Source organism: Eriocheir sinensis, chromosome 67 (assembly GCF_024679095.1).
Source record: "Eriocheir sinensis breed Jianghai 21 chromosome 67, ASM2467909v1, whole genome shotgun sequence".
In the NCBI taxonomy this organism is placed as follows: domain Eukaryota; kingdom Metazoa; phylum Arthropoda; class Malacostraca; order Decapoda; family Varunidae; genus Eriocheir; species Eriocheir sinensis.
In genome coordinates, this window is record NC_066575.1 from 3,500,514 (window position 1) to 3,527,073 (window position 26,560).

The window sequence follows — 26,560 nt, forward strand, 5'->3', positions numbered from 1 at the left end:
ATATCAGCTCACAAACTCACATATATCAGCTCACAAACTCACAAATATCAACAAACTCACAAACTCACAAATATCAACCCACAAACTCACAAATATCAACTCACAAATATCAGCTCAAAAACTCACAAATATCAGCTCACAAACTCACAATATCAGCTCACAAATTCACATATCAGCTCACAAACTCACAAATATCAACAAACTCACAAATAACCGCTCACAAACTCACAAAGATAAATATCAACAAACTCACAAACTCACAAATATCAACCCACAAACTCACAAATATCAACTCACAAACTCACAAATATCAACTCACAAACTCACAAACTCACAAATATCAACTCACAAACTCGCAAACTCACAAATATCAACAAACTCACAAACTCACAAACTCACAAATATCAACTCACAAACTCACAAATATAAACTCACAAACTCACAAACTCACAAATATCAACAAACTCACAAACTCACAAATATCAACAAACTCACAAACGCACAAATATCAACAAACTCACAAACTCACAAATATCAACAAACTCACAAACTCACAAACTCACAAATATCAACAAACTCACAAACTCACAAATATCAACAAACTCACAAACTCACAAATATCAACAAACTCACAAACTCACAAATATCAACAAACTCACAAACTCACAAATATCAACAAACTCACAAACTCACAAATATCAACAAACTCACAAACTCACAAATATCAACTCACAAAATCACAAATATCAAGCCACACACCTTTAGGGCAACGTACCACACCAGACCCTTATGACTCTGCAATCTTTCCTCGCCTTTAACATTTATTTTTAGTTGATGGATACTCAATTTACCTTTTTTCATTTGTTTATCATTTCCCATCCATTTGCCAACCTTTTTTTTTCCTCCTTACTCTATTGTCACTCTTATTTTTTTTTTTCATCTTTGTCGGTTCGTCGAGAGGATTCTCTTTGGGTCTGTATCAAAACTTTTCCCCCGTGATGCCCTTTATTAATGGCTTTCAATAATAATAAAGTACTAATTTCTCTTTTTGGCCACTCCTCTGTACTCTATTCAGGAGCAGTAAGTAGCGTGCTTTTTTTTTTTTCATTATTGCTTTTTTTTACGCCCTTGAACTGTCTCCTCTGCTGTAAAAAAAAAAAAAAGATAATCCCTTCATACATTTGTTTTCCATACAGGTGTCTGACGCAAGTGCACTAACTAAAAAACAACAACAACATAGGAGCATTTTCTTTTTAGTCTGGATATTTTTAAGACCAGCGACGATAGATTTTGGGAGGTGAGGGGTGCGGCACATAAGTTATACGCATCTCTTCCAAAGTCATCGCTCACCCCGTGTTTCGATAGTGTTTGGAGCTAGTGGACGTGGTTTTCTTTATATCGTCTTTGCATTGCCCGTCTTGTTTTCCTCTCTCTTCATTCTCTATATCATCTTTGCATTGCCCGTCTCGTTTTCCTCTCTCTTCATTCTCTATATCATCTTTGCATTGCCTGTCTTGTTTTCCTCTCTCTTCATTCTCTATATCATCTTTGCATTGCCCGTCTCGTTTTCCTCTCTCTTCATTCTCTATATCATCTTTGCATTGCCCGTCTTGTTTTCCTCTCTCTTCAGTATCTATATCACCGCATTGCTCGTCTTGTTTTCCTCTCTCTTCATTCTCTATATCATCTTTGCATTGCCCGTCTTGTTTTCCTCTCTCTTCATTCTCTATATCACCGCATTGCCTGTCTTGTTTTCCTCTCTTCATTCTCTATATCATCTTTGCATTGCCTGTCTTGTTTTCCTCTCTCTTCATTCTCTATATCACCGCATTGCCCGTCTCGTTTTCCTCTCTCTTCATTCTCTATATCATCTTTGCATTGCCCGTATCGTTTTCCTCTCTCTTCATTCTCTATATCATCTTTGCATTGCCCGTATCGTTTTCCTCTCTCTTCATTCTCTATATCATCTTTGCATTGCCCGTCTTGTTTTCCTCTCTCTTCATTATCTATATCATCTTTGCATTGCCCGTCTTGTTTTCCTCTCTCTTCATTATCTATATCATCTTTGCATTGCCCGTCTTGTTTTCCTCTCTCTTCATTCTCTATATCATCTTTGCATTGTACGTCTCGTTTTCCTCTCTCTTCTCTCTTGATCTCTTATCATTCCAGTTTACTTATGCATTGACATGTACGTTCTTTTTTAACCTATCTCTACATTTTATTTATCATTCATTTTTCTACACACGCATTTATTCATCACCTTTCTTATTTCTACATTTTAACCCACTGATTTATTTCCCCTCCACAATGAATTTCCTCTTGTCACCTATGTATTTTGGCTTCTCTTTCTACATTTGTTTGCATTAATACACACGCCTTCTCACTGCTGTATACATTTCCCCGTCGATTTATTTCCCTTCTAATAAATTTCCCTTATCACCTCTATATTGTGGCTTATCTATGCATGTACATATTCACCTTTATCCATATGCATCCCCTGGCTTGTCCCCACCGTTACCTGCCCATATATTTACCTTTCCTCGGCCTTACGTAACACCTCGCCCCTTACCTGCCCATCCATCACACAGGTGCACACTCTCGGTAGTGACCCCCAAACACCTGAGTGTACCACGGTACGAATACTAAGCAGTGTGCGGCGGTCACCTGTGTGTGTGTTGGGGAGGAAGGGGAGGGGAGGGGAAGACAGGTAAGGGTGCTACACAGGTGTGACGCTTTTATTTCCGGTCACTCTCACTCTTTATATCTCTCCGCTTTTTTATGCGATAGCGAGAGATTTGTTACTGGGTGGAGGGCTGTTGTGTGGGGGGGTAAGAGGGAGGGGCTTTGTGTGTGATGTGTGTGTGTGTGTGTGTGTGTGTGTGTGTGTGTGTTCCCCACTGGTTATAAATATATATGATACAAACAGATATGGAAAAAGGAAAGATATCCATATGAATTGAGAGAGAGAGAGAGAGAGAGAGAGAGAGAGAGAGAGAGAGAGAGAGAGAGAGAGAGAGAGAGAGAGAGAGAGAGAGAGAGAGAGAGAGAGAGAGAGAGAGAGATAATGAAGTACTGGATAGCATGTTTGCCTTCAAGGAAAATCTCTGCATTTTTTATGACATTTTATCATTCGTTTTTGTCCGTAAACTCAGTGTGTGTGTGTGTGTGTGTGTGTGTGTGTGTGTGTGTGTGTGTGTGTGTGTGTGTTATGAATGGAGAGTCTGATTCTAATGATGATGATAATGAGGATGAGAATGACATTTTTGTTGCTGTTGTTATTTTTGCTCTTTTTGTTGTTGTTTTTTTCTTAATGATCCCTGCCCTGAACACCATCTATTAAACCGAACTCAAGCGAAACTCTCGTGAAGATCAAGTGGAGTTCCGAGGGCAGCATGAGCCAAGCAAGAATGGCGCCACTATAAAACAATTCCCTGCTCCACTAACGGGCTGGGGCGATTATATACATTAGTGCCTTAACAGGATAATATAGACATTAGTGCCTGACACGGCAACTGGCCCAATTAAGAAAGCCTGTCTGTCTGTCTATTTTTGTGTTTGCTCTTTGCTTGTGTATGTAAGTCTGCCTGTCTGTCTGTCTTATGTTTGTGTGTTTGCCTGTCTGTCTCTCTGTCCGTCTATGTCTCTTATGTCTGTGTTTGCTTTGTCTGTCTGTCTGTCCGTCTCTCTGTCCGTCTATGTCTCTTATGTCTGTGTTTGCTTTGTCTGTCTGTCTGTCTGTCTGTCTGTCCGTCTCCCTGTCTCATATCAGTCTATATATCTGCCTCTATCTATCTATCTATCCATCTATCTATCTGTCTGTCTATCTATCTGCCTCTATCTATCAATCTGTCTACCTATCTATCTGTCTATCTATCTATCTATCCATCTATCTATCTATTTGTCTACCTATCTATCTCAACACCTACCTCTACCTCTCTACCCCAGTCTCTACCTGTTCCCCTTCATCTGCCTCCGTCTTACTCTTCCTCGCCGACCTTTTTTCCACTCCCTTTGTCCTCCCATCGCCGTGTGACATCTTTCGCCGCTCCCCCGCCTCTTGAACGCCGGCCAGGTATATCGTGAACGTCTGCGGCCCGAGTACACAGGTGTGGGCGGTGGGAATGGATTGTCTAGACGGGGCAACAGCTGTTATTGTGTTACACGGGGAGGGGAGGAGGGGGGTACGATGATGGATGAGGAGGAGGAGGATGAGGAGAAAGAGGACGAAAACGAGAACGAGGACGAGGACGAGGATGAAGACGAAGAGGAGGAGGAGGGGAGGGAGACGGAAAAGGAAAAAGAAGAAGAAGATGAAGAGGAGGAAGAAGAGGAGGAGGAGCAGAGAGAGAGAGAGAGAGAGAGAGAGAGAGAGAGAGAGAGAGAGAGAGAGAGAGAGAGAGACATTCAGGTTGACAGACACGCCGACAGACAAACAGGCAAACAGACGGACAACCAATCGGAAACAGACATAGAAAAAGACAGATAGACAGACAGAAAATCACGCAAAGGAAAAACAAACAAACGTAAAGAGAAAGAAAGAAAAACAATGACGTATAAAGATGGATAGACAAACATATAAACAAACAGAGCAAGCAATATATAACAAACACGTCGAGGAAAGAAAAAACAAACAGCGAGATAGGTAGAAAAAAAAAAGAAAGACAGTGACGTATCGAGAAATGGCGAGAGAAACAAAAAAAAAACAAGCAAACAGGAAAGGGAGCAAGCAATATAACACACACACACACACACACACACACACACACACACACACACACACACACACACACACACACACACACTCACCTTACCTGATGCAGCCTCCGTCATTAAAAGCAGGGGACAAGCGGCTTCGACTTACCTGGATGCTCGGAACACCTGCCCTTTCTATACAGGTGACACGCTGCAGCCGTTGTCAGATTATCGTACTCAGAGCATAGTATTTACCGGTTTCTGACGCCTAACTATTGCCAAGAGACATCAGGATCTAACTCTTTTAACGGTAACTATAAATGAGTGTCGTCACTGGGGCTCAGAAGACAGTTTTGAGGTCGGAAGTCGGGAAATGTAATATAAGCGGCTGAGTACGACAATCTGGCAACGTTGGAACTTTGTCCCGTGTCACACCTGCATATAGATAGGGCCTTGTTAACGTATACTGTCCCCGCAACAATACTACAGCTGAGGGGGAGGCGGGAGTGGGGGTGTGGGGGGAGTGCTTGTGTGTGCCAGGTTGTGTGTGTGTGTGTGTGTGTGTGTGTGTGTGTGTGTGTGTGTGTGTGTGTGTGTGTGTGTGTGTGTGTGTGTGTGTGTGTGTGTGTGTGTGTGTTGAATTGTTTTATTGTTACATGTACATACACTCTCATCCTTCAATGTATCTGTCATCGTGTATATGGCGGTGTGTTACTGTAGTTTTTTCCTTTACTATTCTCTTTGTAATACCGGCACATATACATACACACCCTTGTCACATGTACACCCACTTGAATACTACTTTCCCGTGTATGTATAAAAGTGTATCAAGTGAATTTTCCTTTGTTATTTTTGTACTGCGTCTAGATTCTTGTAACATTCTTTGTAATTCACTAAGAGATTTGTAATTCATAATATTGCGTCGTATTGCATTGTATTTATTATATTTTAGTACTAGCCAGAAATAGGTAATATCTTGCTGTCATGAATTAGAAGGAGTAAAGTAAGGCGTATGGGTGGAATGTCGTGTTAGTATTTTGAAGAGAATGGGGAAGGAGTAAGAAGGGATTGGGAGGGAGTGTTTATTTTATTTTACTTTCGGCCTATTTAGAGCGCGGTTAGACTTTCATAATGTATAGGTTAGGTTAGGTTACGTTAGGATGTTAGGTTAGGTTAGGTTAGTTTAGGTTAGGATGTTAGGTTAGGTTAGGTTAGGATGTTAGGTTAGGCTAGGTTAGGTTAGGATGTTAGGTTAGGTTAGGTTAGGTTAGGTTAGGATGTTAGGTTAGGTTAGGTTAGGATGTTAGGTTAGGCTAGGTTAGGTTAGGATGTTAGGTTAGGTTGGGTTTGGGTTGGATGTTAGGTTGGGTTAGGTTGGGATGTTGGGTTAGGCTAGGTTGGGTTGGGATGTTAGGTTGGGTTGGGTTGGGTTAGGTTGGGTTGGGATGTTGGGATGTTGGGTTGGGATGTTGGTTGTTAGGTTAGGTTAGGTTAGGATGTTAGGTTAGGTTAGGTTAGTTTAGGTTAGGATGTTAGGTTAGGTTAGGTTAGGTTAGGATGTTAGGTTAGGTTAGGTTAGGTTAGGTTAGGATGTTAGGTTAGGTTAGGTTAGTTTAGGTTAGGATGTTAGGTTAGGTTAGGTTAGGTTAGGTTAGGATGTTAGGTTAGGTTAGGTTAGGTTAATTCTTCTTTTTCTTCTTCTTCTTCTTCTAACGCGGCAGTCTTGCTTTGCTCATGCTAACCCATCCCCCCCCACCCCCACCCCCACCCCCCGGAGCTACATTTGGTCCTCTTTAGGGAGTTTCGCTATAGAGTCTTGGTTATAAGGTGGTCATCAGGAGTGCATGTGGGTAGTCTTGGCCACTCGGCGGTGACTGAAAACCATTGCCAGCTTGTGAAGGCGGGAGGGGCTTACCAAGGGTCATATTCTTAAACATTTCCACGCCCAAGCACATGTATTTGACAAGGCTTTCATAGGAGTGGTGGGCATCTCCAGTAGTAGTTTTATGACCCCTGGTGGTAGTTTGACCCTTCCTCTGTACCGTGAACCTAAAAAAAGATGCATTAGAATTAACCCGAGTGACCTCCTCTTCGGCCTTTGAGAATAGTTAGTGTGAGGCGTGGAAGCGTCTCACAATACCGCCATTAACCACCTCCCCTACTTCTCTCCATTCCTCCATTCATGCCCGTGGCCTTCTCCTCTCCCCTCACTCACCTTCCTCCGCTTCCTCCTCTCTTAACCTCGGGGTAAGAAGAGGAGGAAGAGGAAGAGGAGGAGAGGAAGAGGAAGGGAAGAGGGAAGGAGTCTTTTACACCTGGGCTCTGCAGGACACCACGCCCGCCCGCTGACCACTCGTGTAGGAAGAAAAAAAAAGAAAGTTAAGAGGTCCGCAAAACTGTTCGAGTCGTTAGTGTTATTTGTCTTCCTGCTGTGTGTGTGTTTGTTTGTTTTATGGTGTTTGTTGTTTACATGTCACCAACAAAAGAATGAAAAAAAGTTAGTAATGGCATTTGATCATTTTTTTGTCTGCCTGAATAACTGGGAGACTTTAAATTCTTCTTTTCTATTTTACTATAATCATCATCAGCATTTTCATTATTTTTTTTTCCTTTTTGCCTCCTTTTCGTTCTTCTCTCCCTCATCCATCTCCTCCTCCCCCTCATCATTATCATCATCATCATCATAATCATCCTCAATAGCATCTTCGTCTTCTTCATAATTTTCTTCTTCTTCCCCTTCTTCTTTTTCTTTTTCTTTTCTTTTTCTTTTTCTTCTTCTTTTCTTCTTCTTCCTTCTCCTTAATCTTCTTCCTTTTCTTCTTCTTCCTGATCCTCCTCGTCCTTCTCCTCCACCACCACCACCACCACCACTACCTCCTCCTCCTCCTCCTCCTCCTCCTCCTCCTCCCACCTTTCCCTGCAGTCATTCTTTCCCTTGCTTTCCTCCTCGCTGATTGGTCGCCATCACCACAAACATTTAGCGTTGCCCCGAACCGTAAACATAATCGCTCCATGGATGACTTCACACGAGAGAGAGAGAGAGAGAGAGAGAGAGAGAGAGAGAGAGAATATAATCAGTCATTTCTCCTATTGCACACTAAAGACAAGTATCATTATCGTTGTCACTCTATACGTTGTTCTATTTTCTTCTTTTTCATTATTATTATTATTATTATTATTATTATTATTATTATTATTATTATTATTATTATTATTATTATTATTATTATTATTATTATTATTATTATTATCATCATCATCACCATCATCGTCATCATCATCATCCTTTTCCTCTTCTTCTTCATATTATTATTATTATTATTATTATTATTATTATTATTAGTAGTAGTAGTAGTAGTAGTAGTAGTAGTAGTAGTAGTAGTAGTAGTAGTAGTAGTAGTAGTAGTAGTAGTTGTAGTATCATCATCATCATCATCATCATCATTGTCATCTTTATTTTCCTTCTTTTATGAATACTATTGCCTATACCACAACGTTGTCATGTATATTATTGTTAGTATGCCGTGAAAACTTGATGTATGTATATATGTATGTATGTATATATGTATTTATGTATGTATGTATGTATGTATGTCCATATGGTGCGATAGAAATGTGGGGAGTGACAATACTTTTTTTATGGCCCTTACATCTTCGCCTGTATCGATCGTGTACGTAACCAGTGTTGACTTACGTAAAGGTGACCGCCGGTGTGTGTGTGTGTGTGTGTGTGTGTGTGTGTGTGTGCATTGTTTTGTACGGCACGTATATGCAAAAAGAGGGTGCAGGTGACAAGTGTGTGTGTGTGTGTGTGTGTGTGTGTGTGTGTGTGTGTGTGTGTGTGTGTGTGAGACAGACAGACAGACAGACGTGAAGTAAAGGACTGTGTGGCATCAATAGAGAGCAAATTCAAGAAAGAGAAGAAAAAAAAGGATAAAAAGAAGGAAGGAGGGAGGGAGGGAAAGAAGAGAAGAAAGAAAGGGAGATAACGTGTGCGGAAATGATAAATAAAACGAGGACATAAGAAAAAAGAAAAGAAAACAGGAATAGAAGGTCGTGACGAAGTAGAAGTAAAAAAAAAGGAGGAAAAGAAGGAAGATCGGAAGAAGGGATAAACAGTTAAGCGAGGAAGAGAAACAAACGGGGTAGGGATGAGTATGCGATGAGGAGAAAGTAAACCAGAAGGAAAAGAAAAAGAAGGAAAGGAAAAGGGAAAGGAAAAGACAGGAAGTAGGAGAATCAAAACATAGGAAAGGAGAAAGAAAGAAAGGAAAAGAAAGAAAGGAAAAGGGAAAGGAAAAGACAGGAAGTAGGAGAATCAAAGACATAGGAAAGGAGAAAGAAAGAAAGGAAAAGGGAAAGGAAAAAACAGGAAGTAGGAGAATCAAAGACATAGGAAAGGAGAAAGAAAGAAAGGAAAAGAAAGGAAGGAAAAGGGAAAGGAAAAAACAGGAAGTAGGAGAATCAAAGACATAGGAAAGGAGAGAGAAAGAAAGGAAAAGAAAGGAAGGAAAAGACAGGAAGTAGGAGAATCAAAAACATAGGAAAGGAGAAAGAAGGAAAGGAAAAAAAGGAAGGAAAAGGGAAAGGAAAAGACAGGAAGTAGGAGAATAAAAAAAAAACATTAAAGTGAAGCAGAGGGTCGGTGAACACAAGAATGAAGGAAAGGATGGGAGTGAAAAGGAAAGGAAAGGCAGGCGTGTGTGTGTGTGTGTGTGTGTGTGTGTGTGTGAAGGGGGGGGGCGGGTACACGGCCTAGTGGGTTGAGGCTGCAGAAGGGTGTGCTGAGGCAAGGGTGGAATGATTTGGGTAGCTAATTAATGTTCGTTCTCTTTGTTGTTGTTGTTGTTGTTGTTGTTATTCTTCTTCTTCTTCTTTTTCTTCTTCTTCTTTTTCTTCTTCTTCTTCATTTTCTTCTTTCTTCTCTTTTTTTCTCTTTCCTTCTCACTCGCGATATCCCGCTTATTCACTTATCTTTTCCTGTATTCTCTCTCTCTCTCTCTCTCTCTCTCTCTCTCTCTCTCTCTCTCTCTCTCTCTCTCTCTCTCTCTCTCTCTCTCTCTCTCTCTCTCTCTCTCTCTCTCTCTCTCTCTCTCTCTCTCCTTCCTTATTTACCTCCCTTTTTCACTTCTCTCCCTCCCTCACTTCCCTCTCAAACTCATTTCCCTTACATCCCTTCCTCCTTCCCTCACTTCCCTCCTTCTCTCCCTCCCTCCCTTACCTCCCTCACTTCTCTCCCTCACTTCCCTCCCTTCCTCACTCTCCTCCTCTCCCTCCCTCACTTCCCTCCCTTCCTCACTCCCTCCCTCCCTCACTCTCACGTCTCATCTCTCAAAAGTTTTTTTTTGTTTTTTTTTTATCTCTTACTCTCTTGTTTTTCTTCTCTTTTTATTTCCCTTTTTTTTTTGTTAGAAGTAAAATCATCTTGCTTTAGCAGTCTCTCTCTCTCTCTCTCTCTCTCTCTCTCTCTCTCTCTCTCTCTCTCTCTCTTGCTGTGGTGGTAATACAATAAATCTCTTTAAATCACCACCACCGCCGCTTCCACCGCTTCCACCTCCGCCGCCATCGCTCTAAGCACGGCGGACGCGTCAGGTAGAAAGGCACCTCCGGGCGACTCATCTTGCCTCCGCTTGTACAGGTAAAGAAGTGACTGTCGACTGGGGAGATTATGGCTGACGTGTACTTTAAATTTAAGGCAGATTTATGGATGGTGGTGGTGGTGGTGGTGGTGATAGTGGTTGTGGTGATTATGGACCGCCAAATGTTGCTCTGGTAAAGTTGTTGTGTGTGGTGATGTGTGTGTGTGTGTGTGTGTGTGTGTGTGTGTGTGTGTGTGTGTGTGATGGGACCTGTTTTACCGCCTCGTTTACTCATTTGTAGTGGTGGTTTTGGTGTTTTGCTCCGGCTGGTGATGAGGTGGTGGTGGTGGTGGTGATGAGGTGGTGGTGAGCTTGCGTGGCTATGTTCCTCCTTCTCTCTCCTCCATCCCTTCATCTCTCTTAATTTCCTCCATCGTTCTGTGCCTTCCTCCATCTCCTTCCCTCCCTCTCTTCCACTATTCCTCCTTCCCTCTCTCTCTCTCTTCCACTCCTTTCCTCCTTCCTCCCTCTCTTCCTTCATCTTCCACTCCTTCCCTCTCTCCCTCTTCACCCTCCTTCCCTGCCCTCTTCCACTTCTTCCCTCCTTCATCCCTATCTTCCACTCCTTCCCTCCTTCCTCCCTGCCTTCCACTCCTTCCTCCCTGTCTTCCACTTTTCCTCCCTTTCTTCCTCTTCCATTCCTTTCCTCCCTTTTCTACTCCTTCCTATTCCACTCCTTCCCTCCCTTCTTCACTCTCGTCCATGTGCACTCCTTTTTCTTCCTCCCTCTTCCACTCCTTCCCTCCCTTCCTCTTCCACTTCTTACTCCTCTTCCTCCCTCTTCCACTCCTTCCCTTCCTTCCTCTTCCACTCCTTCCCTCCTTTCCTCTTCCACTCCTTCCTTCTCTTCCACTCCTTCCTCCTCTTCCACTCCTTCCCTCCTTTCCTCTTCCACTTCTTCCCTCCCTCTCGTCCACTCCATTCCTTCTCCCTCTCTTCTTTTTCCACTCCTCCTCTCCCTTCCTCCCTCTCGTGTTCCCCTCCCCCACCGCCGCCGCCGCCCATGGAGCCCGGAATGTGGAAATCGGCAAATGGAGCAACAGGCAGCGTCCGTGACAACTTTCCAACCAACTTTACTTCATTAACCACGCGTACATTACTCCTGCCGCCCGCCAGCCAATCACAGCGCGCCCCCTCCGTGACGCCACCAGGCCACACCCACATGAAGGCGGGGAGAGTGAGATGCCGGGAGTGGATTCAAAACACCATATTGAATTCCGTGGTTATTTAAAGTGTTTCCTCGTTCAAAGTACACTCACAATCTCTCATATGCTATTTTAAGTCATTAGAAGTAGGTCGGGTATGGTTGAATAGGGTTGGCGGTGTGGTTGTGGGTGTAGGTTGACCGGGGTTCGAACTGGCAACTCCCCGGGGCGGTAATGTCGTCGGTGGAAGCGTAACATTATTAGAGGCGAATTTCCCTCAAATGAAATGTGTACTGTACGGTGTGTGGCGGGCCCGTGAGTGCTCCTGCTGACGCCCTCCTCCACTGTGCTGACGCCGCGCCCACTCACCGACAGACCAGTGTGTGTCGAACTCCCTGAAGGCTAAGGACAGATATAAGGGGATAAAAAGAGGACAAATTAGATTGGTTATTGTGGTTTTTGTGAGCTTTTCGCCCGCATCATCCCGCCTCGTCACTGGCTCGCTTCTACATCGCTCGACCACACGAGAGATTGAGTGCACGAAGAACAAGGACGAAATAAAATTGTGCGGTAAGTCACTTTGCTTCTGTGTGTGTGTTTGTGTGTGTGTGTGTGTGTGTGTGTGTGGTCCGCTAGTCTGTCTCTGTGTCTCTATCGTTCGTGACGGGTCCTATACGTGAGTGCGTGTGCCTCTGGTGGATTGACGGAAGGAAATACATACGCCATACAGTCATCTTCAGTGGTTCCAGAGTGTTTTGGTGTGAGAGTGAAAGAGAGGAAATATAAAGTAATAGTAAGTTTTGTTTTGTTTTGTTGTAGTATTGCGTGGAGGTGTTGGTGTTGTGTGTGTGTGTGTGTGTTGTGTTGGTGGTGCGGTGTAGTGGAGCGCTATAGATGTTGGTTGTGTTGCGAAATCGATGTTGTTTAGTGTTGATACTGATTTCGGTGATTCTAGCCAATAGGATCACATTTTCTGAGACCCCAAATCCTTGCGCCCTCCTTCTGTTTATTAGGGTTGGATCACGAATTTAAGTGAGGATAGGATTCAGTAGGTGAAGATAGGTTACAAATTTAATGGGCTAGGTGCTCTCCCTTAGGTTAGGTTAGGCAGTCGGTGTTGGTTAGTCGGGAGTCGGGACCTATCCTCGTATTCTCAGGCAGTCGGCGTTGGTTAGTCGGGAGTCGGGACCTATCCTCGTATTCTCAGGCAGTCGGTTCTGGTTAGTCGGGAGTCGGGACTTATCCTCGTATTTCCAGGCAGTCGGTTCTGGTTAGTCGGGAGTCGGGACCTATCCTCGTATTCCCAGGCAGTCGGTTTTGGTTAGTCGGGAGTCGGGACCTATCCTCGTATTCTCAGGCAGTCGGGGTTGGTTAGTCGGGGAGTCGGGACCTATCCTCGTTTTCTCAGGCAGTCGGTTCTGGTTAGTCGGGAGTCGGGACCCATCCTCGTATTCCCAGGCAGTCGGCGTTGGTTAGTCGGGAGTCGGGGCCTATCCTCGTATTCCCAGGCAGTCGGCGTTGGTTAGTCGGGAGTCGGGACCTATCCTCGTATTCCCAGGCAGTCGGCGTTGGTTAGTCGGGAGTCGGGACCTATCCTCGCTTTCTCAGGCAGTCGGCGTTGGTTAGTCGGGAGTCGGGACCTATCCTCGTATTCTCAGGCAGTCGGTTCTGGTTAGTCGGGAGTCGGGACCTATCCTCGTATTCTCAGGCAGTCGGTGTTGGTTAGTCGGGAGTCGGGACCTATCCTCGTATTCCCAGGCAGTCGGCGTTGGTTAGTCGGGAGTCGGGACCCATCCTCGTATTCTCAGGCAGTCCGTATTGATTAGTCGGGAGTTGGTACCTATCCTCGTATTCTCAGGAAGTCTGTGTTGGACTATCCCTAAGCTCAAAAAACTACCCATGGAAACGCCCACAACCTCTACGAAAGCCTCACCAAATGTAGCACTGTGTGAGCCCAGAATTGTTTGAGAATATGTATACCTATCCTAACCCATACAACCTGTGTCTGCTTATTAGGGCACGGTTACTAATTTAATGAGGATAAGTATGAAACCAGTCGAGCTAGGTCACCAATATAGTAGGCTAGGTACTGTCCCTTAGGTTAGGCTAGGCAGTCTGTATTGGTCTTAACAGTTTCAAATACGAGACGTTCAGAGTCGCGGGGCTTAGGGCCATATTTTCAAACATTTCTGCGCCCAAGAACACGTAATTTACTAGTCTTTCGTGGGAGTGTAGGGCATTTCCAGGGGTACTTTTATGACCCTGGTGGTAGTCTGAGCTTTCCTCTGTACGGTGAATCTAAAAGAACACTCATTACAACTCGATTAACCTTCTTTTTGGCCTTTGGAAATAGTTGGTGTAAGGGGTGGGAGCATATGACAATGCCAACCTTAGTTTCAAATCGACGCGGCCCTTTGTTTCTAGTATTACTCTTGTTGTATCGCTTCTTAATTGTTGTGCTGTAGTAAGGTTAATCTATATACTATTGTTATGTGGGTAGTTACACTTATCACATTGTTAGGTTAGTGTAGAAAAGCTAATTTGTGTACTATTCTTGTGGGTGTATACTTGAGTCTGTCGTAACTCGAGATTGATGTGTTTGTATTCTTGAAGGTGTAGTTGAGTCTGTTGTAACTTGAGACTGATGAAAGTATAGCCGATTTTTACGCCATTACTGTGTGTTAAGTTATGTCTTTCTTAGTGCTAGATTGGAGTAAAGTCTTAGAATGGGTTTAGCGTCCATTGTTAGTGTCCTCAGATTTAATTTTCATATCATAGTTGATGTTATAGTTGCTTAAGAATGAAAATAGATGATGGGGGGGAGGGGGGTGATGGTGAAGGAGTTGACGATCTTTAAGTGATGATGGTAAAGATGGTGCCGATGTTTTAGTGGTGATAGTGAAGTTGACGATATTATAGTGCATGGGGATAATGAAGATAGATTTATAGTGATTTAAGCAGGAAATTAGATAGAGAAGGTAATTATGAAGGAGTTGATGTTTTAGTGGTGATGGTGAAGAAGGTGACGATGTTTTAGTGGTGATAGTGAAGTTGACGATATTATAGTGCATGGTGATAATGAAGAAAGTGAAGATTTATAGTGATTTAAGCAGGAAATTAGATAGAGAAGGTAATTATAAAGGAGTTGATGTTTTAGTGGTGATGGTGAAGAAGGTAGAGAAGGTAATGATGGAGTTGATGTTTTTAATGATGGTGAAGAAGATGGCAAAGTTACAGTGATTTAAACAAGGAACTATAGATGCGGGAAGGTGATGGTGAAGGAGTTAATGATCTTATAGTGGTGATGATGGTGAAGAAGGTGACGCTGCTACTCTAGTGATTTAAAAGCAGAAAATTAGATGATAGAAGGTGATGGCCAAGAAATTATATAGTGATTTTTTGTATTTTTATTTATATATATATTTATAAATTTTTTTTTTTCTGGTGCCGTTGTTCTTGGGGTGATGTAGACCACCATATATTGTGTTGTGGATGTTCTTGTAAGGTTGAATTGGTGTTTACGTCGTTAGGTTGGCGCAGCACGAGACAGCTGCCGCGCGGGGGGGGTCATATTTCAAGGCGGCGTGAAAATGGCGTTGTTGTTGTTGAGTTGCTTTGGCAGAGAATAAAAATAATAGTAGTGATGATGACTGGCGAACCTGGATATACGAACCGCTTTGCCTTACACCACTGCTTTACAATATAGTCTCTCTCTCTCTCTCTCTCTCTCTCTCTCTCTCTCTCTCTCTCTCTCTCCATCTTTCCTTATTTTTCTTCTCTTTTCTCCCTTTTTCATCCCTATTCGTTTTCTCTTAGTCTTTTTCTTTCTTTCTTTCTTTTCCATACGTTGTTTGATATGTTTCTCTCTCTCTCTCTCTCTCTCTCTCTCTCTCATTTGCTTTCTCTGATTACCTGCAACAAATTATCAGTGCAGTAATAGTAGTAGTGGTAGTAGTAGTGTGTGTGTGTGTGTGTGTGTGTGTGTGTGTGTGTGTGGCGATATCAGAGTTGGTGACCGTCCGGTACCAAGTCAGTATCGATGTGTTCTGCTTAATAAATTGTGGCGATATCAGAGTAACGAACATAACCTTCTTCTTAAGGCTTTATTAAGCAGAACAGAGGAGTCCGTACTGGAGGCGAGGGTAGTGTAGTCTGAGCCACGGGAAGAAGAACTGGTAGGAGGAAACGTACACAACGAGACAGTGAACCCAAATCGACTTGTACACCTTTAGATTTTTTTTTTTTTTTTTTTTACAACAAAGGAGGCAGCTCAAGGGCACAAAAAAAGGACACAATAATAAAAAAACAACCCGCTACTCGCTGCTCCTAAAAAAGAATGAAAAGAGGTGGCCGAAAGAGAGGTCAATTTCGGGGAGGATTGTTGAGAATCTAGTAGACTAAAGGCCAGTTCGACAGTCCAACCCAGTCATTGTAAGCGCCCAAACCAAACTATTCTCCACAATGATCCGCTATTTCTATTCAACACCAGATACTAGAGAGATTTCCCGTGTGGTTTCCTAAAACTTCCTCCTTTTTATATCGACGCCAAACACTAGACAAGGAATTTTCGTGGTATTTCGTGTTTGGTTAGGGAGCTTACGAACTTGCTGTAGTGGACTGTGAAACTGGCACTAATATATAAGTGTGTGTGTGTGTGTGTGTGTGTGTGTGTGTGTGTGTAAAACCTCGAAGGCACATACGTAATGAAAGGGATGAGGTCTTTCCACGAACACCCACAGAAGTAGATATTCAGAATCGTCGGTTTGAACTCCTCTATACGAAGGATAAATTATAGATACGAGGAGGAAGGTTCAACATATATCATTCCTGCTGTATTTAACCCTAATCTATAATCTAACCTAAGAACACTAGTAACCTAACCCTGCAAAATATTATCCTTATATTGTTGACGTAGTAGGGGTGGTGGTAGGAGTAGAAAGAGTGGTAGGTTGTAGTAGTAGTAGTAGTAGTAGTAATGGAGATTTCAATAACTTGAGGAATTATTAACATTCATTATACAAGAATAAGATTATCGTAAAAGTAACTCAATTCTACATCCAGGCATTTTTTTATATCATCCCTCGAATAATGGGAGTAAAAATAATAATAGTAATAATAATAAAAAATAATTATAAGGATAATAGATAAAAGAAATACTAATACTAACTAAAACAATGGTAGTAGTAATAATAATAATAATAATAATAATAATAATAATAATAATAATAATAATAATAATAATAATAAGGATAATAGTAAAAATAAATATTAATACTAACTAAAACAAATGAAAGCAAGTAGATAAAAAACTCCTCTGTGGTCCTCGTAAAAGTACCAGATACACACAATGCTCTCTTTAGCGGCGCCGAATACACCAAACGAAACGACGCCAAACAGACAGACAGACAGAAAACGTAAACAAAACTAATGATTGTTCAGGAAGGGAGAAAAAAAATGCAAGAGGAAACAAATGGACGAGGGTTGAACACACACACACACACACACACACACACACACACACACACACACACACACACACACACACACACACACACACACACACACACACACACACACACGCACGCACGCACGCACATAGCCATTGCCCTCCCCATTACTCCCCCCTTTTCACCTCCTTGCTCCTCCTTTTCCTCCTCCTCCTCCTCCTACACCACCTCTCTTTTTCTACTTCTCCTCCTCCTCTTCCTCCTCCTCCTCGTAATCCGTGAAGCCGAGATTTAATGTTTCGTGTTGACAGGTGTTCTTCCCGGCCGCTGGAGCTCATTATTGTTATTGCCGCCTTCTCCCTTCTGCTCCTTCGCCGCCGCCACCCCGACCAACGCCCCGAAAAAGCTCCTTCCGAGTTCTCTTTATGGAAATTGTCGAGCGTTTTTTTTTTTGTTTTTTTTTTCCCCATCAGATGACATGGCTCAAGGGCAACAAAAAGAGTACAAAAAAAAAAGCCCGCTACTCGCCGCTCCTTGATTGAGTTGTGTGTGTGTGTGTGTGTGTGTGTGTGTGTGTGTGTGTGTGTGTGTGTGTGTGTGTCTGTCTGTCTGTCTGTCTGTCTGTGTGTGTGTGTGTGTGTGTGTGTGTGTGTACTGTCCAGCTCAAACATATGCAGGTGTGTGGTGCCTTTAGGGTTTGCAGCGCAGGTGTGTTGTCCTTCATATCAGGTCCTGGTGCACGGCTTTTTTTATGGCTTCATTGTGTTGCGGCGCTTGTGTTCTTCCAGCTTATGGCACCACTGCTGTGACCCTGCTGCTGCACCCAGAGTTTATGGTATTTTCCTCTCTGTAATACGACCAACAGAAGTATTCGTCACAATCAAGGTGTCACCGAACAACTGCCAGGCACAGCTGAGAGATAACCGCCGAGCTCCTCCCACTAACGCTTCCAGGTGGTATTACTAGAAGTGTTAGTAACAGGAGCGTGGAAGCTCTCCCTTGCCTGGTAGCTGCAGGGATCATATATCTTAAAGGCTCCTCTAAGCGAGAAAAATGAGAAAAAATCATCACTCACGCAAACCATTTCATAATATATATCAACGCATTTGTGATCAGTTTATGCATCATCTATTTTGGGGGGTTTATATCATGGCAAAAATGTGGCCCGTCGCTGGTACACGGTAAAGCCACAAATTTGGCCCGTCGCTGCTACCGGGCTAAACTGTATACCTGGCACTGATGAGGTATAACTTTTATTATTTATGGACAATTTTGGTGCCCTTATTACTGAGGGATACAGATGTCCGCCAGTTACAAACAAAATAAGCCCAATTGTCATTATTTGGAGAAGCAGACCGCGAAATGATTTAGGTTTTCAAAGGATTAAGGGCATGAATGAGAGCGAGTTAGGTAAAGTGCTTACATTGAAACATATGCTGGGACATATGACAATGGGTCCACGTGGAGTCAGTTCAGGTTCAGGAAAATGATTCGTAAAAAGTAAAATTTCGCGAATAAAGTAGTGGATGATTGATGACGAAAAACCCAATTGATTTAGGGAGAGGAATGATGAAATAAAAAGTAAATTTGTTGTTGGTGTTAAGATGATGAAAAACCCAATTAATTTAGGGAAAGGGATGATGAAATAAAAAGTAAATTTGTTGTTGGTGTTAAGATGATTGGAAGCTTTAAACAGTTACCTGATGCTTTCCTTTTGTCTCCTGAGTGTAGCGACCACCTCCCCCCCCCCCTCCTCTTGTAAAAAAATCGGTAACATTACGCCTATCTCATCACATCCCGCTAAGCCTTCGGAGTAGTCTTTGCGAGGAGGTGACCCCAAAGCTGCATGTACCATAATATCAGTGGTCAATAAAGAACTCCTGTTGGGTTCTCATTTATGTGGATTATTAAAGAAAAGCTGTTGGTCAAAATGGCTTTGCTCATTAATACTTTGTTTATCTTGGAAACTGATTCTCTTCAGCGAACACCGATATTTTAACGCAATTCTCTTTTTCAGTCTGTCTCGTAAATGTTAACACGTCTTTATAAATAGTGCTTCGTGTTCTTCTTGCTCCTTCACACATCTTGGAAACTGATATTCTTTTTTAATGCCAACATATTCAATACGGTTCAGCTCCGTTTTATTCATGAAATTGGTACACTCGTCTATCTTAATGTTCATATAATCTGCTTCTTATGCTCTTCTTTCTTGTATTCTTCTTTCTTACACTTTGCTTTTTGTGTTTCGTTGCGCTGCGTCATGCTTCCGCGGACTCCTTACCCGCCGGTGGATATAATCATTCTTATCAGGTTTGGGGCCTCAGGTGTCCGGCACAGGTGTTCCTCTTACGGAAGCAGGTGTGGCGGGCTGCATAGTTGTATTTAAATGTATTGTTCACGTGCGTGTGTGTGTGCGTGCGTCTGCGTGTGTGTGTGTGTGTGTGTGTGTGTGTGTGTGTGTGTGTGTGTGTGTGTGAATAATCTGCGGGATCTCCACTTACAATTATTCTTACACGTGTCCATGATTGCTTTCGCTCAATGTGTGTGTGTGTGTGTGTGTGTGTGTGTGTGTGTGTGTGTGTGTGTGTGTGTGTGTGTGTGTGTGTGTGTGTGTGTGTGTGTGAATAATCTACGGGATCTCCACTTACACTTATTCTTACACGTGTCCATGATTGCTTTCGCTCAATGTGTGTGCGTGTGTGTGTGTGCGTGTGCGTGTGTGTCTGTCCACCTGTTCTCACCTGCCTTCCGTGTCCCAACAGGTGTGCGGGGCGTCATGTTGGCCGTCATGTCCGGCGTGAAGAGGGAACGTCCCCCAAGCCCCGCCTCCCCCACCCCCCACCACCACCACAACGCCCACCACCACCCCCACCACCTCCCGCACCCCTCCACCACCACACCGCCCACACCGCCCTCGCCGCTACCCATGAACGAGCCGCTGAACTTCTCCCGCCCACGCCCGCCCTCCCCGGACTCCTTCACGAACAACCTGCACGCGCGCCTCAACCTGGAGATGGCGCGCGCGGGGCTGGGCATGGGGCGGCTGGGCGGGCTGGGCGGGGCGCAACACCACCCACGCCTCAGCAGTCTGGTGCCGCCCCTCCTCCCCGCCTCCTCGCTCTTCCCACACCTTCGCTTCAGCGCCGAGGAAGGGGAGGAGCGCGGCCTGAAGAGACCCCTAGATGACCTTGACCTGTCCCCGCTGGAGGGTCCGCCGCGGCCCCGTCTGGAGCCGCCCCACCTGGAGGAACCCCGCCGGAAGCAGCGCCGCTACCGCACCACTTTCACCACCTACCAGCTGGAGGAGATGGAGAAGGTGTTCCTCAAGACGCAGTACCCGGACGTGGTGACCAGGTGAGTGCTAATTAAGGGCCCGTGTTACCTGTGCTCCTACTACTACTACTACTACTACTACTACTACTTCTACTGTTGCTGTTGTTGCTGCTACTTTTTACTACTACTTGGGATATTGTTACTTTTGATACGACTACTACTGAGATTTCCACTACCATACTACTACTACTAAATACTACTACTACTACTACCACTGCCACACTATGTCAACCACCGCCACCACAATTTCTATTACTTTTATTATTACCACTTTTATAACTACCTCTGGAGCGGCATCTTCCACCGCCACAACCACCATCATACTCTTATTATTTTCTGGTCCGGAGCGCCTGCGGGCTATTTTGAAGGGCACAGTCATTCAGTCTTTCCCGTGTGTGGCGAGGGTGAATCTTGACTCTGATGCCTCTTTATGCCTCTTTATGGGCCATTCTTGCGGCCTCCCGTTGTTCCCCTTGACCGAATTTGCACTCGAAGTAAAGACGAGCAAATGGTATGCGGAAAAGCCTTGGATCGGTGTTCCAAGGGCCAGATTTACAGTCCATTACAGCAAGTTTAAGCTCCCTAACCAAGCACAAAATATATACGAAAATTCCTCGTATATTTTTGTTTGTTTTTGTTTTTACAGCAGAGGAGACAGTACAAGGGCGTAAAAAAAAATAATAATAATAATGAAAAAAAGCCCGCTACTTACTGCTCTTGAATAGAGTGGCCAAAAAAGAAAAAGTGTTTGGCATTGAAATAAAAAAGAGGGAATTTTACGAAACCACGCAGGAAATTTCTTTAGTATCTGGTATTGAGTAGAAATAACGGATCGTTGTGGAGAATACACTTTAGTTTGGGCCTAAGATGCATCCTTCTCTTACACCAATCATTTCTGAAGGCACCAATTATTTCTATCGGCCACAAAAGAGGTTAAACGCGACCCCATGAGTGTTTCTTTGCGTTCATGGTGGAGAAACTTACCCAAACTACCACCAGGGTCATAATTGTACTGCCTATGGAAATGCACACAAATCCTACGAAAGTCTTGTTAAATGTATGTGCTTGAGCGCTGAACGGTTTAAGAATGACACTTGGCATCTCGACGTCGTTAGGAATTACTCTCCGTTCAGCTTAACTTCGCTAGTAAGCCCCGCCCCCTTCCGCGTCTAGTGCATATCATTGGCCAGTCCACAAGCTCTCCCCGCCCCCTCACTTAATCAGGCAGAATGTGATTGGCGGATACGTGGAGAAGTTGAATCTGATTGGCTGTTGTTAGGTTTGTGTGTTTGGTTACTGTGAATTGAATTAGATTATATTGGAGTCAGCTAGCGGCGGGATGCGAACCTGGTTATCAGTTTTGTTTGTCGACCACCCGTTGTGTTGTTTATTGCCTTATAACACACACACACACACACACACACACACACACACACACACACACACACACACACACACACACACACACCACACACACTCCTAAAAACATACACATTAAGTAATAAACTTTCTACATTGTTACTTTTGTGCAAGACCCGCTTTTTTCTGCTTCCCTCCTTCCAACCTTTCCACCCCTCCTCCTCCTCCTCCTCCTCCTCCTCCTGTTCGCCCTCCGCCCTTCACTTTTTTGCTCTCGTTCCCTCTTTTATTCCTCATCTTTGCTGTTCCTCCTTCCACTCTTTAATTTTCATAGTTCCGAGTTTCCATTCCGTTAGTTGCTTTATTCTCTCTCTCTCTCTCTCTCTCTCTCTCTCTCTCTCTCTCTCTCTCTCTCTCTCTCTCTCTCTCTCTCTCTCTCTCGCTCTCGCTCTCGCTCTCGCTCTCTCTTCTCTCTATTTCTCTCCTTCAGCAATATTATCCTCTCTCCTCTCCTCTTCTTCACCCCCTCCTTCCCCTCTTCCTTCCTCCTCCCTCCCCCACCTCACTTACCTCCTTCATCCCCTTCCACTCCTCTTCCTCCTCCACAATATCTCACACCTCTTTTTTTTCTCTTCCTCTTAACTTCCTCTTTCCCTTCCTCCTCAACCACCGCCACCACCAAAATTTCTTCTTACAGCCACATCCGCCTTCACCTCCTTCTCCTCCTCCTCCTCCTCCTCCTCCTCCTCCTCCTCCTCCTCCTCCTCGGCACGCCCCGGTAATACCTCCGTAATCGTTTAAGAGCACGTGAGCGCCGCGGAAGGAAAAGAGCGAGAAAATATAATGTAGAAGTGTATTTATTCTTTTTTGTCTTGAATATTTAGTTATCATGGTGGTGGTGGTAATGACAGTAGTAGTAGTAGTAGTAGTAGTAGTAGGAGGAGGAGGAGGAGGGGGCGGCGAAGTAGGAGGAGGAAGAATTGTAGTAAGTGTTGCAATGATGATGATGATGATGAAAATAATAATAATAATAATAATAATAATAATAATAATAATAATAATAATAATAATAATAATAATAATAATAACAGAAGGAAGTATTCAGCAACAGCTTTGTTCTGCACCTATTTTTGTCTTTCTCTCAGGTCATGTTGACACGCGAAGCTTTTTAATGGGAATGAGTGAATTACTAACCTCCCCCTGCACACACACACACACACACACACACACACACACACACACACACACACACACACACACACACACACACACACACACACACACACACACACGTGCGTATTCGTTTTATTATGAGTCATGATTTCTCTCTCTCTCTCTCTCTCTCTCTCTCTCTCTCTCTCTCTCTCTCTCTCTCTCTCTCTCTCTCTCTCTATCTATCTATCTATCTATCTATCTATCTATCTCTGAATATATCAAACTGTATCACGCAATTCCCACATAAAAAAACAAGAAAAACGTTAAGGAAAATAAAAGATATAATATGTTTCAGATGAACGTGATATTTTGACTGAAGTGATGCCAGAAACAAGATACAGTTTTTTTTTCTGTATACCACGTGAATAATATAGTAAGCAGGTGTTCGTGAAAATATATGTCTTATTTTCGTGTATATGTGTGTGTGTGTGTGTGCGTGTGTTTACCGAATTTTGCATACCTGTCAAACCTGTTCTGATCAGGTCGACAGATACATGACGTGCATTGACACTTCTTCCTCCTTTCGTCCAATCCCTGTTACCTCCTTCTTCCACCTCCCCTGTTCCTCTTTGTTCCCCTTCTGTTTAACCTTCTCTCTCCCCCTTTCCCTCTTTTCCCTCCTCCACCTCCCATTTTCCTCATCCTCGTTTCACTCTTTCTTCTCCTTCATTTTTCCATCTTTTATTTTTCTCATTTTGTGTCACCTTCTTTATTCTCCTTTGTTCTTCCACCTCCCATTTTTGTTTATCATATTTGTTTCACTCCCATTTCTTTCTCTTCCTTTTCCTATTTTCCTCATCATTTTCTCTCACCCTCTTTCTCCGCTTTTCTTTTCTCATCTCCCATTTTGTTTATCATCTTTCTTTCACTCTTTCTCCCACTTCCTTTTCTTCCACTTCCTTTTTTCGTCATCTTTCTTGCACCATCTTTCCTTTCTTTAATCTCCCATTTTGCACGTCATCTTCGTTTCACTGTTTTCTCCTCCTCCTGTCACTGTTCCACCCCTCATCACCTTTGTACTAACCTTCTTCCTCACAGTTGTCCATTAGTTCTCTCTCTCTCTCTGTTCCTTTATCCTTTTCCTGTTTTATTTCCTCGCCTTTATCATCCTTTCTCTCTCTCTCTGTTCCTTTATCCCGTTCCTGATTTTTTTCATCGCCTTTATCGTCCCTCTAATCCTGCTCATTCATTCTACTTTCCCTTCTTGTCCTGTTCATCTAAATCTCGCTACTTCATTCTTCTGGCACCTCCATACCAATTCTATCTTTCCCCTTTCTCCTTTTCATATTTCACTTCTCTTTACGTCCCTCAGTCAAACCGTACTCACTTCCACACATTTTTTCTCTCCATAATAATCCCGAGCGCTTGGTTCAACATCCTGCGTATAGCCCTGACCGCCCTGGAGACACACCCAACACTTCTGACCTCTTGCTGACCACATCCTCCTGGCTCCCTGTCCCTAACCTATCACCTAATTTACTTTCTCACTTTCGGTCACCTCTTTGGATTATTTTTGGGAGCAGCGAGTAGCGGGCTTTTTTTTTTTACTATTGTTTCCTTTTTTGTGTGTGCCCTTAAACTGTCTCCTTTGTTGTAAATAAAAACTGTTCGCTTTACTTTTCTCATCTCATGCCACAGTTTATTTTCCTTCCTTTTCCTTATCTGACATTTAACTTCACCTTCCTCTCTCTCCCCTCTTCCTCCTCCTCCTCCTCAGAGACGGTTCCAGTGTAGCAATATCCTTGTTTCCTTCCTCCTTCTCTCTCTTCATCCTCATCCCTACTTACACAACTCTCATTTACACCTTCACAGCCTCATTTTTAAACTCAACACATACCACCCCCGCTCTTGACAGTCTCTCCAGCACCCCACTACATTAAACCACTTCTAATCTCACCCCTTCCTCATACAAGTAGTTTTCTCCCTCCCATTTAAAACTCACTCCTCCTCACCCCTTCCCCCGTGTAAGTAGATTTCCCTCTCTCATATCCATCCCCTTCCCTCCACACACCTTCACCACGACAACCTCCCCGCCTCGGCAGCCTCGCTCTTCCCCCATCTCTCAAACTCTTCTCCCCCACACCCCAATCTGTGAAATTATACTCTCATGTCTTTAACCCTCTCTCCTCCCCACCCACACAACCTCCCCCCTAGCCCGCTCCTCACAAAGCTTCCCTTCCCCCCTTCCCCCATTCTTCCGGTCTTTTTTGTAAGGGGGCGGAAGGGGGGCGGAGGAGGTGAATTTGCTCAACACATTATATTTTTGTGCTGCTAAGTGGCTTTATTGGCCTTGGACGCACGCTCACATACGCACGCACGCACACAAACTCTCTCTCACACACGCACACGCACACACAAAGAACAGATCTCGTTAGGCATCCGGTAGTGTGTGTGTGTGTGTGTGTGTGTGTGTGTGTGTGTGTGTGTGTGTGTGTGTGTGTGTGTGTGTGTGTGTGTGTGCTCCCAAACTTAACATCTGTCGTAAAGCGTGGCATGCATAATCGATTTTTTTTTTTTTTTTTTTTTTTTTTTTTTTTTTTACTTTCACTGACATCCGTGACAATTGTTATTCATCAACACCTGTGTCACCGCACCTGTCTGTCTGTCTCTGCTTCTGTATGTCTGTGTCTGTCTTTTTTTTTGTCTGTCTGCCTGTCTGTGTGTCTATGTCTGTCAGTCAGTCTTACTAGCTCTGCCTGTCTGTATGTGTCTACCCCCCCTTCTCTCTCTCTCTCTCTCTCTCTCTCTCTCTCTCTCTCTCTCACACACACACACACACACACATACACACACCTGCTGAATCAAGGTTCCTGTACCATAAATTTCCCTTAATCAAGAACGCCCAGAGCAACACGTGTCTGGTCTCATTGTTACATCTGTTGGTTTAGTCAGCCCAGTGTTTTTGTGTGAGTAATTGTGTCTCCTACTCTCTTGTTTCTGTTCGTTTCTCGTCTGTCTACCTGTATATATATTTTCGTGTGTTTATGTGTATGTTTACCTGTGAATATATATTTGCTTACGTGCGTTTGTATTTCTTCTTTCCTCTATATTTTTTGCTGTTTTTTCTTCTTTCCTTTATATTTTTGCTATTTTTCTTCTTTCCTTTATATTTTTGCTATTTTTCTTCTTTCCTTTTTATTTTTGCTATTTTATTCTTTTTTCCTTTTTATTTTTGCTATTTTATTCTTTTTTCCTTTTTATTTTTGCTATTTTATTCTTTTTTCCTTTTTATTTTTGCTATTTTTTTCTTTTTTCCTTTTTATTTTTGCTATTTTTTCTTCTTTCCTTTTTATTTTTGCTATTTTTTCTTCTTTCCTTTTTATTTTTGCTATTTTTTCTTCTTTCCTTTTTATTTTTGCTATTTTTTTCTTTCCTCCTTTTTATTTTTGCTATTTTATTCTTTTTTCCTTTTTATTTTTGCTATTTTTTCTTCTGTATTTCTATTTGCCTCTCTGTGTCTGTCTGTCTGTCATTTGGTGTTATTTTTGTTCTTTCTTTTTCCTTCTTTTTCATTCTTTTTTTTATCCTTCTCTTTCTTCTCCCTCCACGCTCTTTCTTTTTTTTCTTTTTTCTTTCTTTTTATTCTCTTTCTTCTCCCTCCATGCTCTTCCACCGTTTTGGCTCCTACACAGTATTCGCAAGGGTAAGATGGAGCGTGTGTGTTTGCAGTTTGGCGAAGTCTGCACGTAAACTGTGGTTGATTACTCGTACCTATGCACACCATCTTCAA

At 43.2% G+C, this 26,560-nt stretch overlaps 1 protein-coding gene across 1 annotated transcript in view; it reads left to right on the plus strand.

The window, feature by feature from the left end:
* Positions 1–11,628: 11,628 nt before the first annotated feature.
* LOC126987955 (pituitary homeobox 2-like) overlaps positions 11,629–26,560 on the plus strand; it is a 39,263-nt gene continuing 24,331 nt past the window's right edge. The window contains exons 1-2 of the mRNA XM_050845610.1: positions 11,629–12,046; positions 19,686–20,277. Of these exons, the coding sequence (XP_050701567.1) occupies positions 19,700–20,277 (578 nt within the window). The 5' untranslated portion in view covers positions 11,629–12,046; positions 19,686–19,699. The remainder of the gene's footprint in view (positions 12,047–19,685; positions 20,278–26,560) is intronic.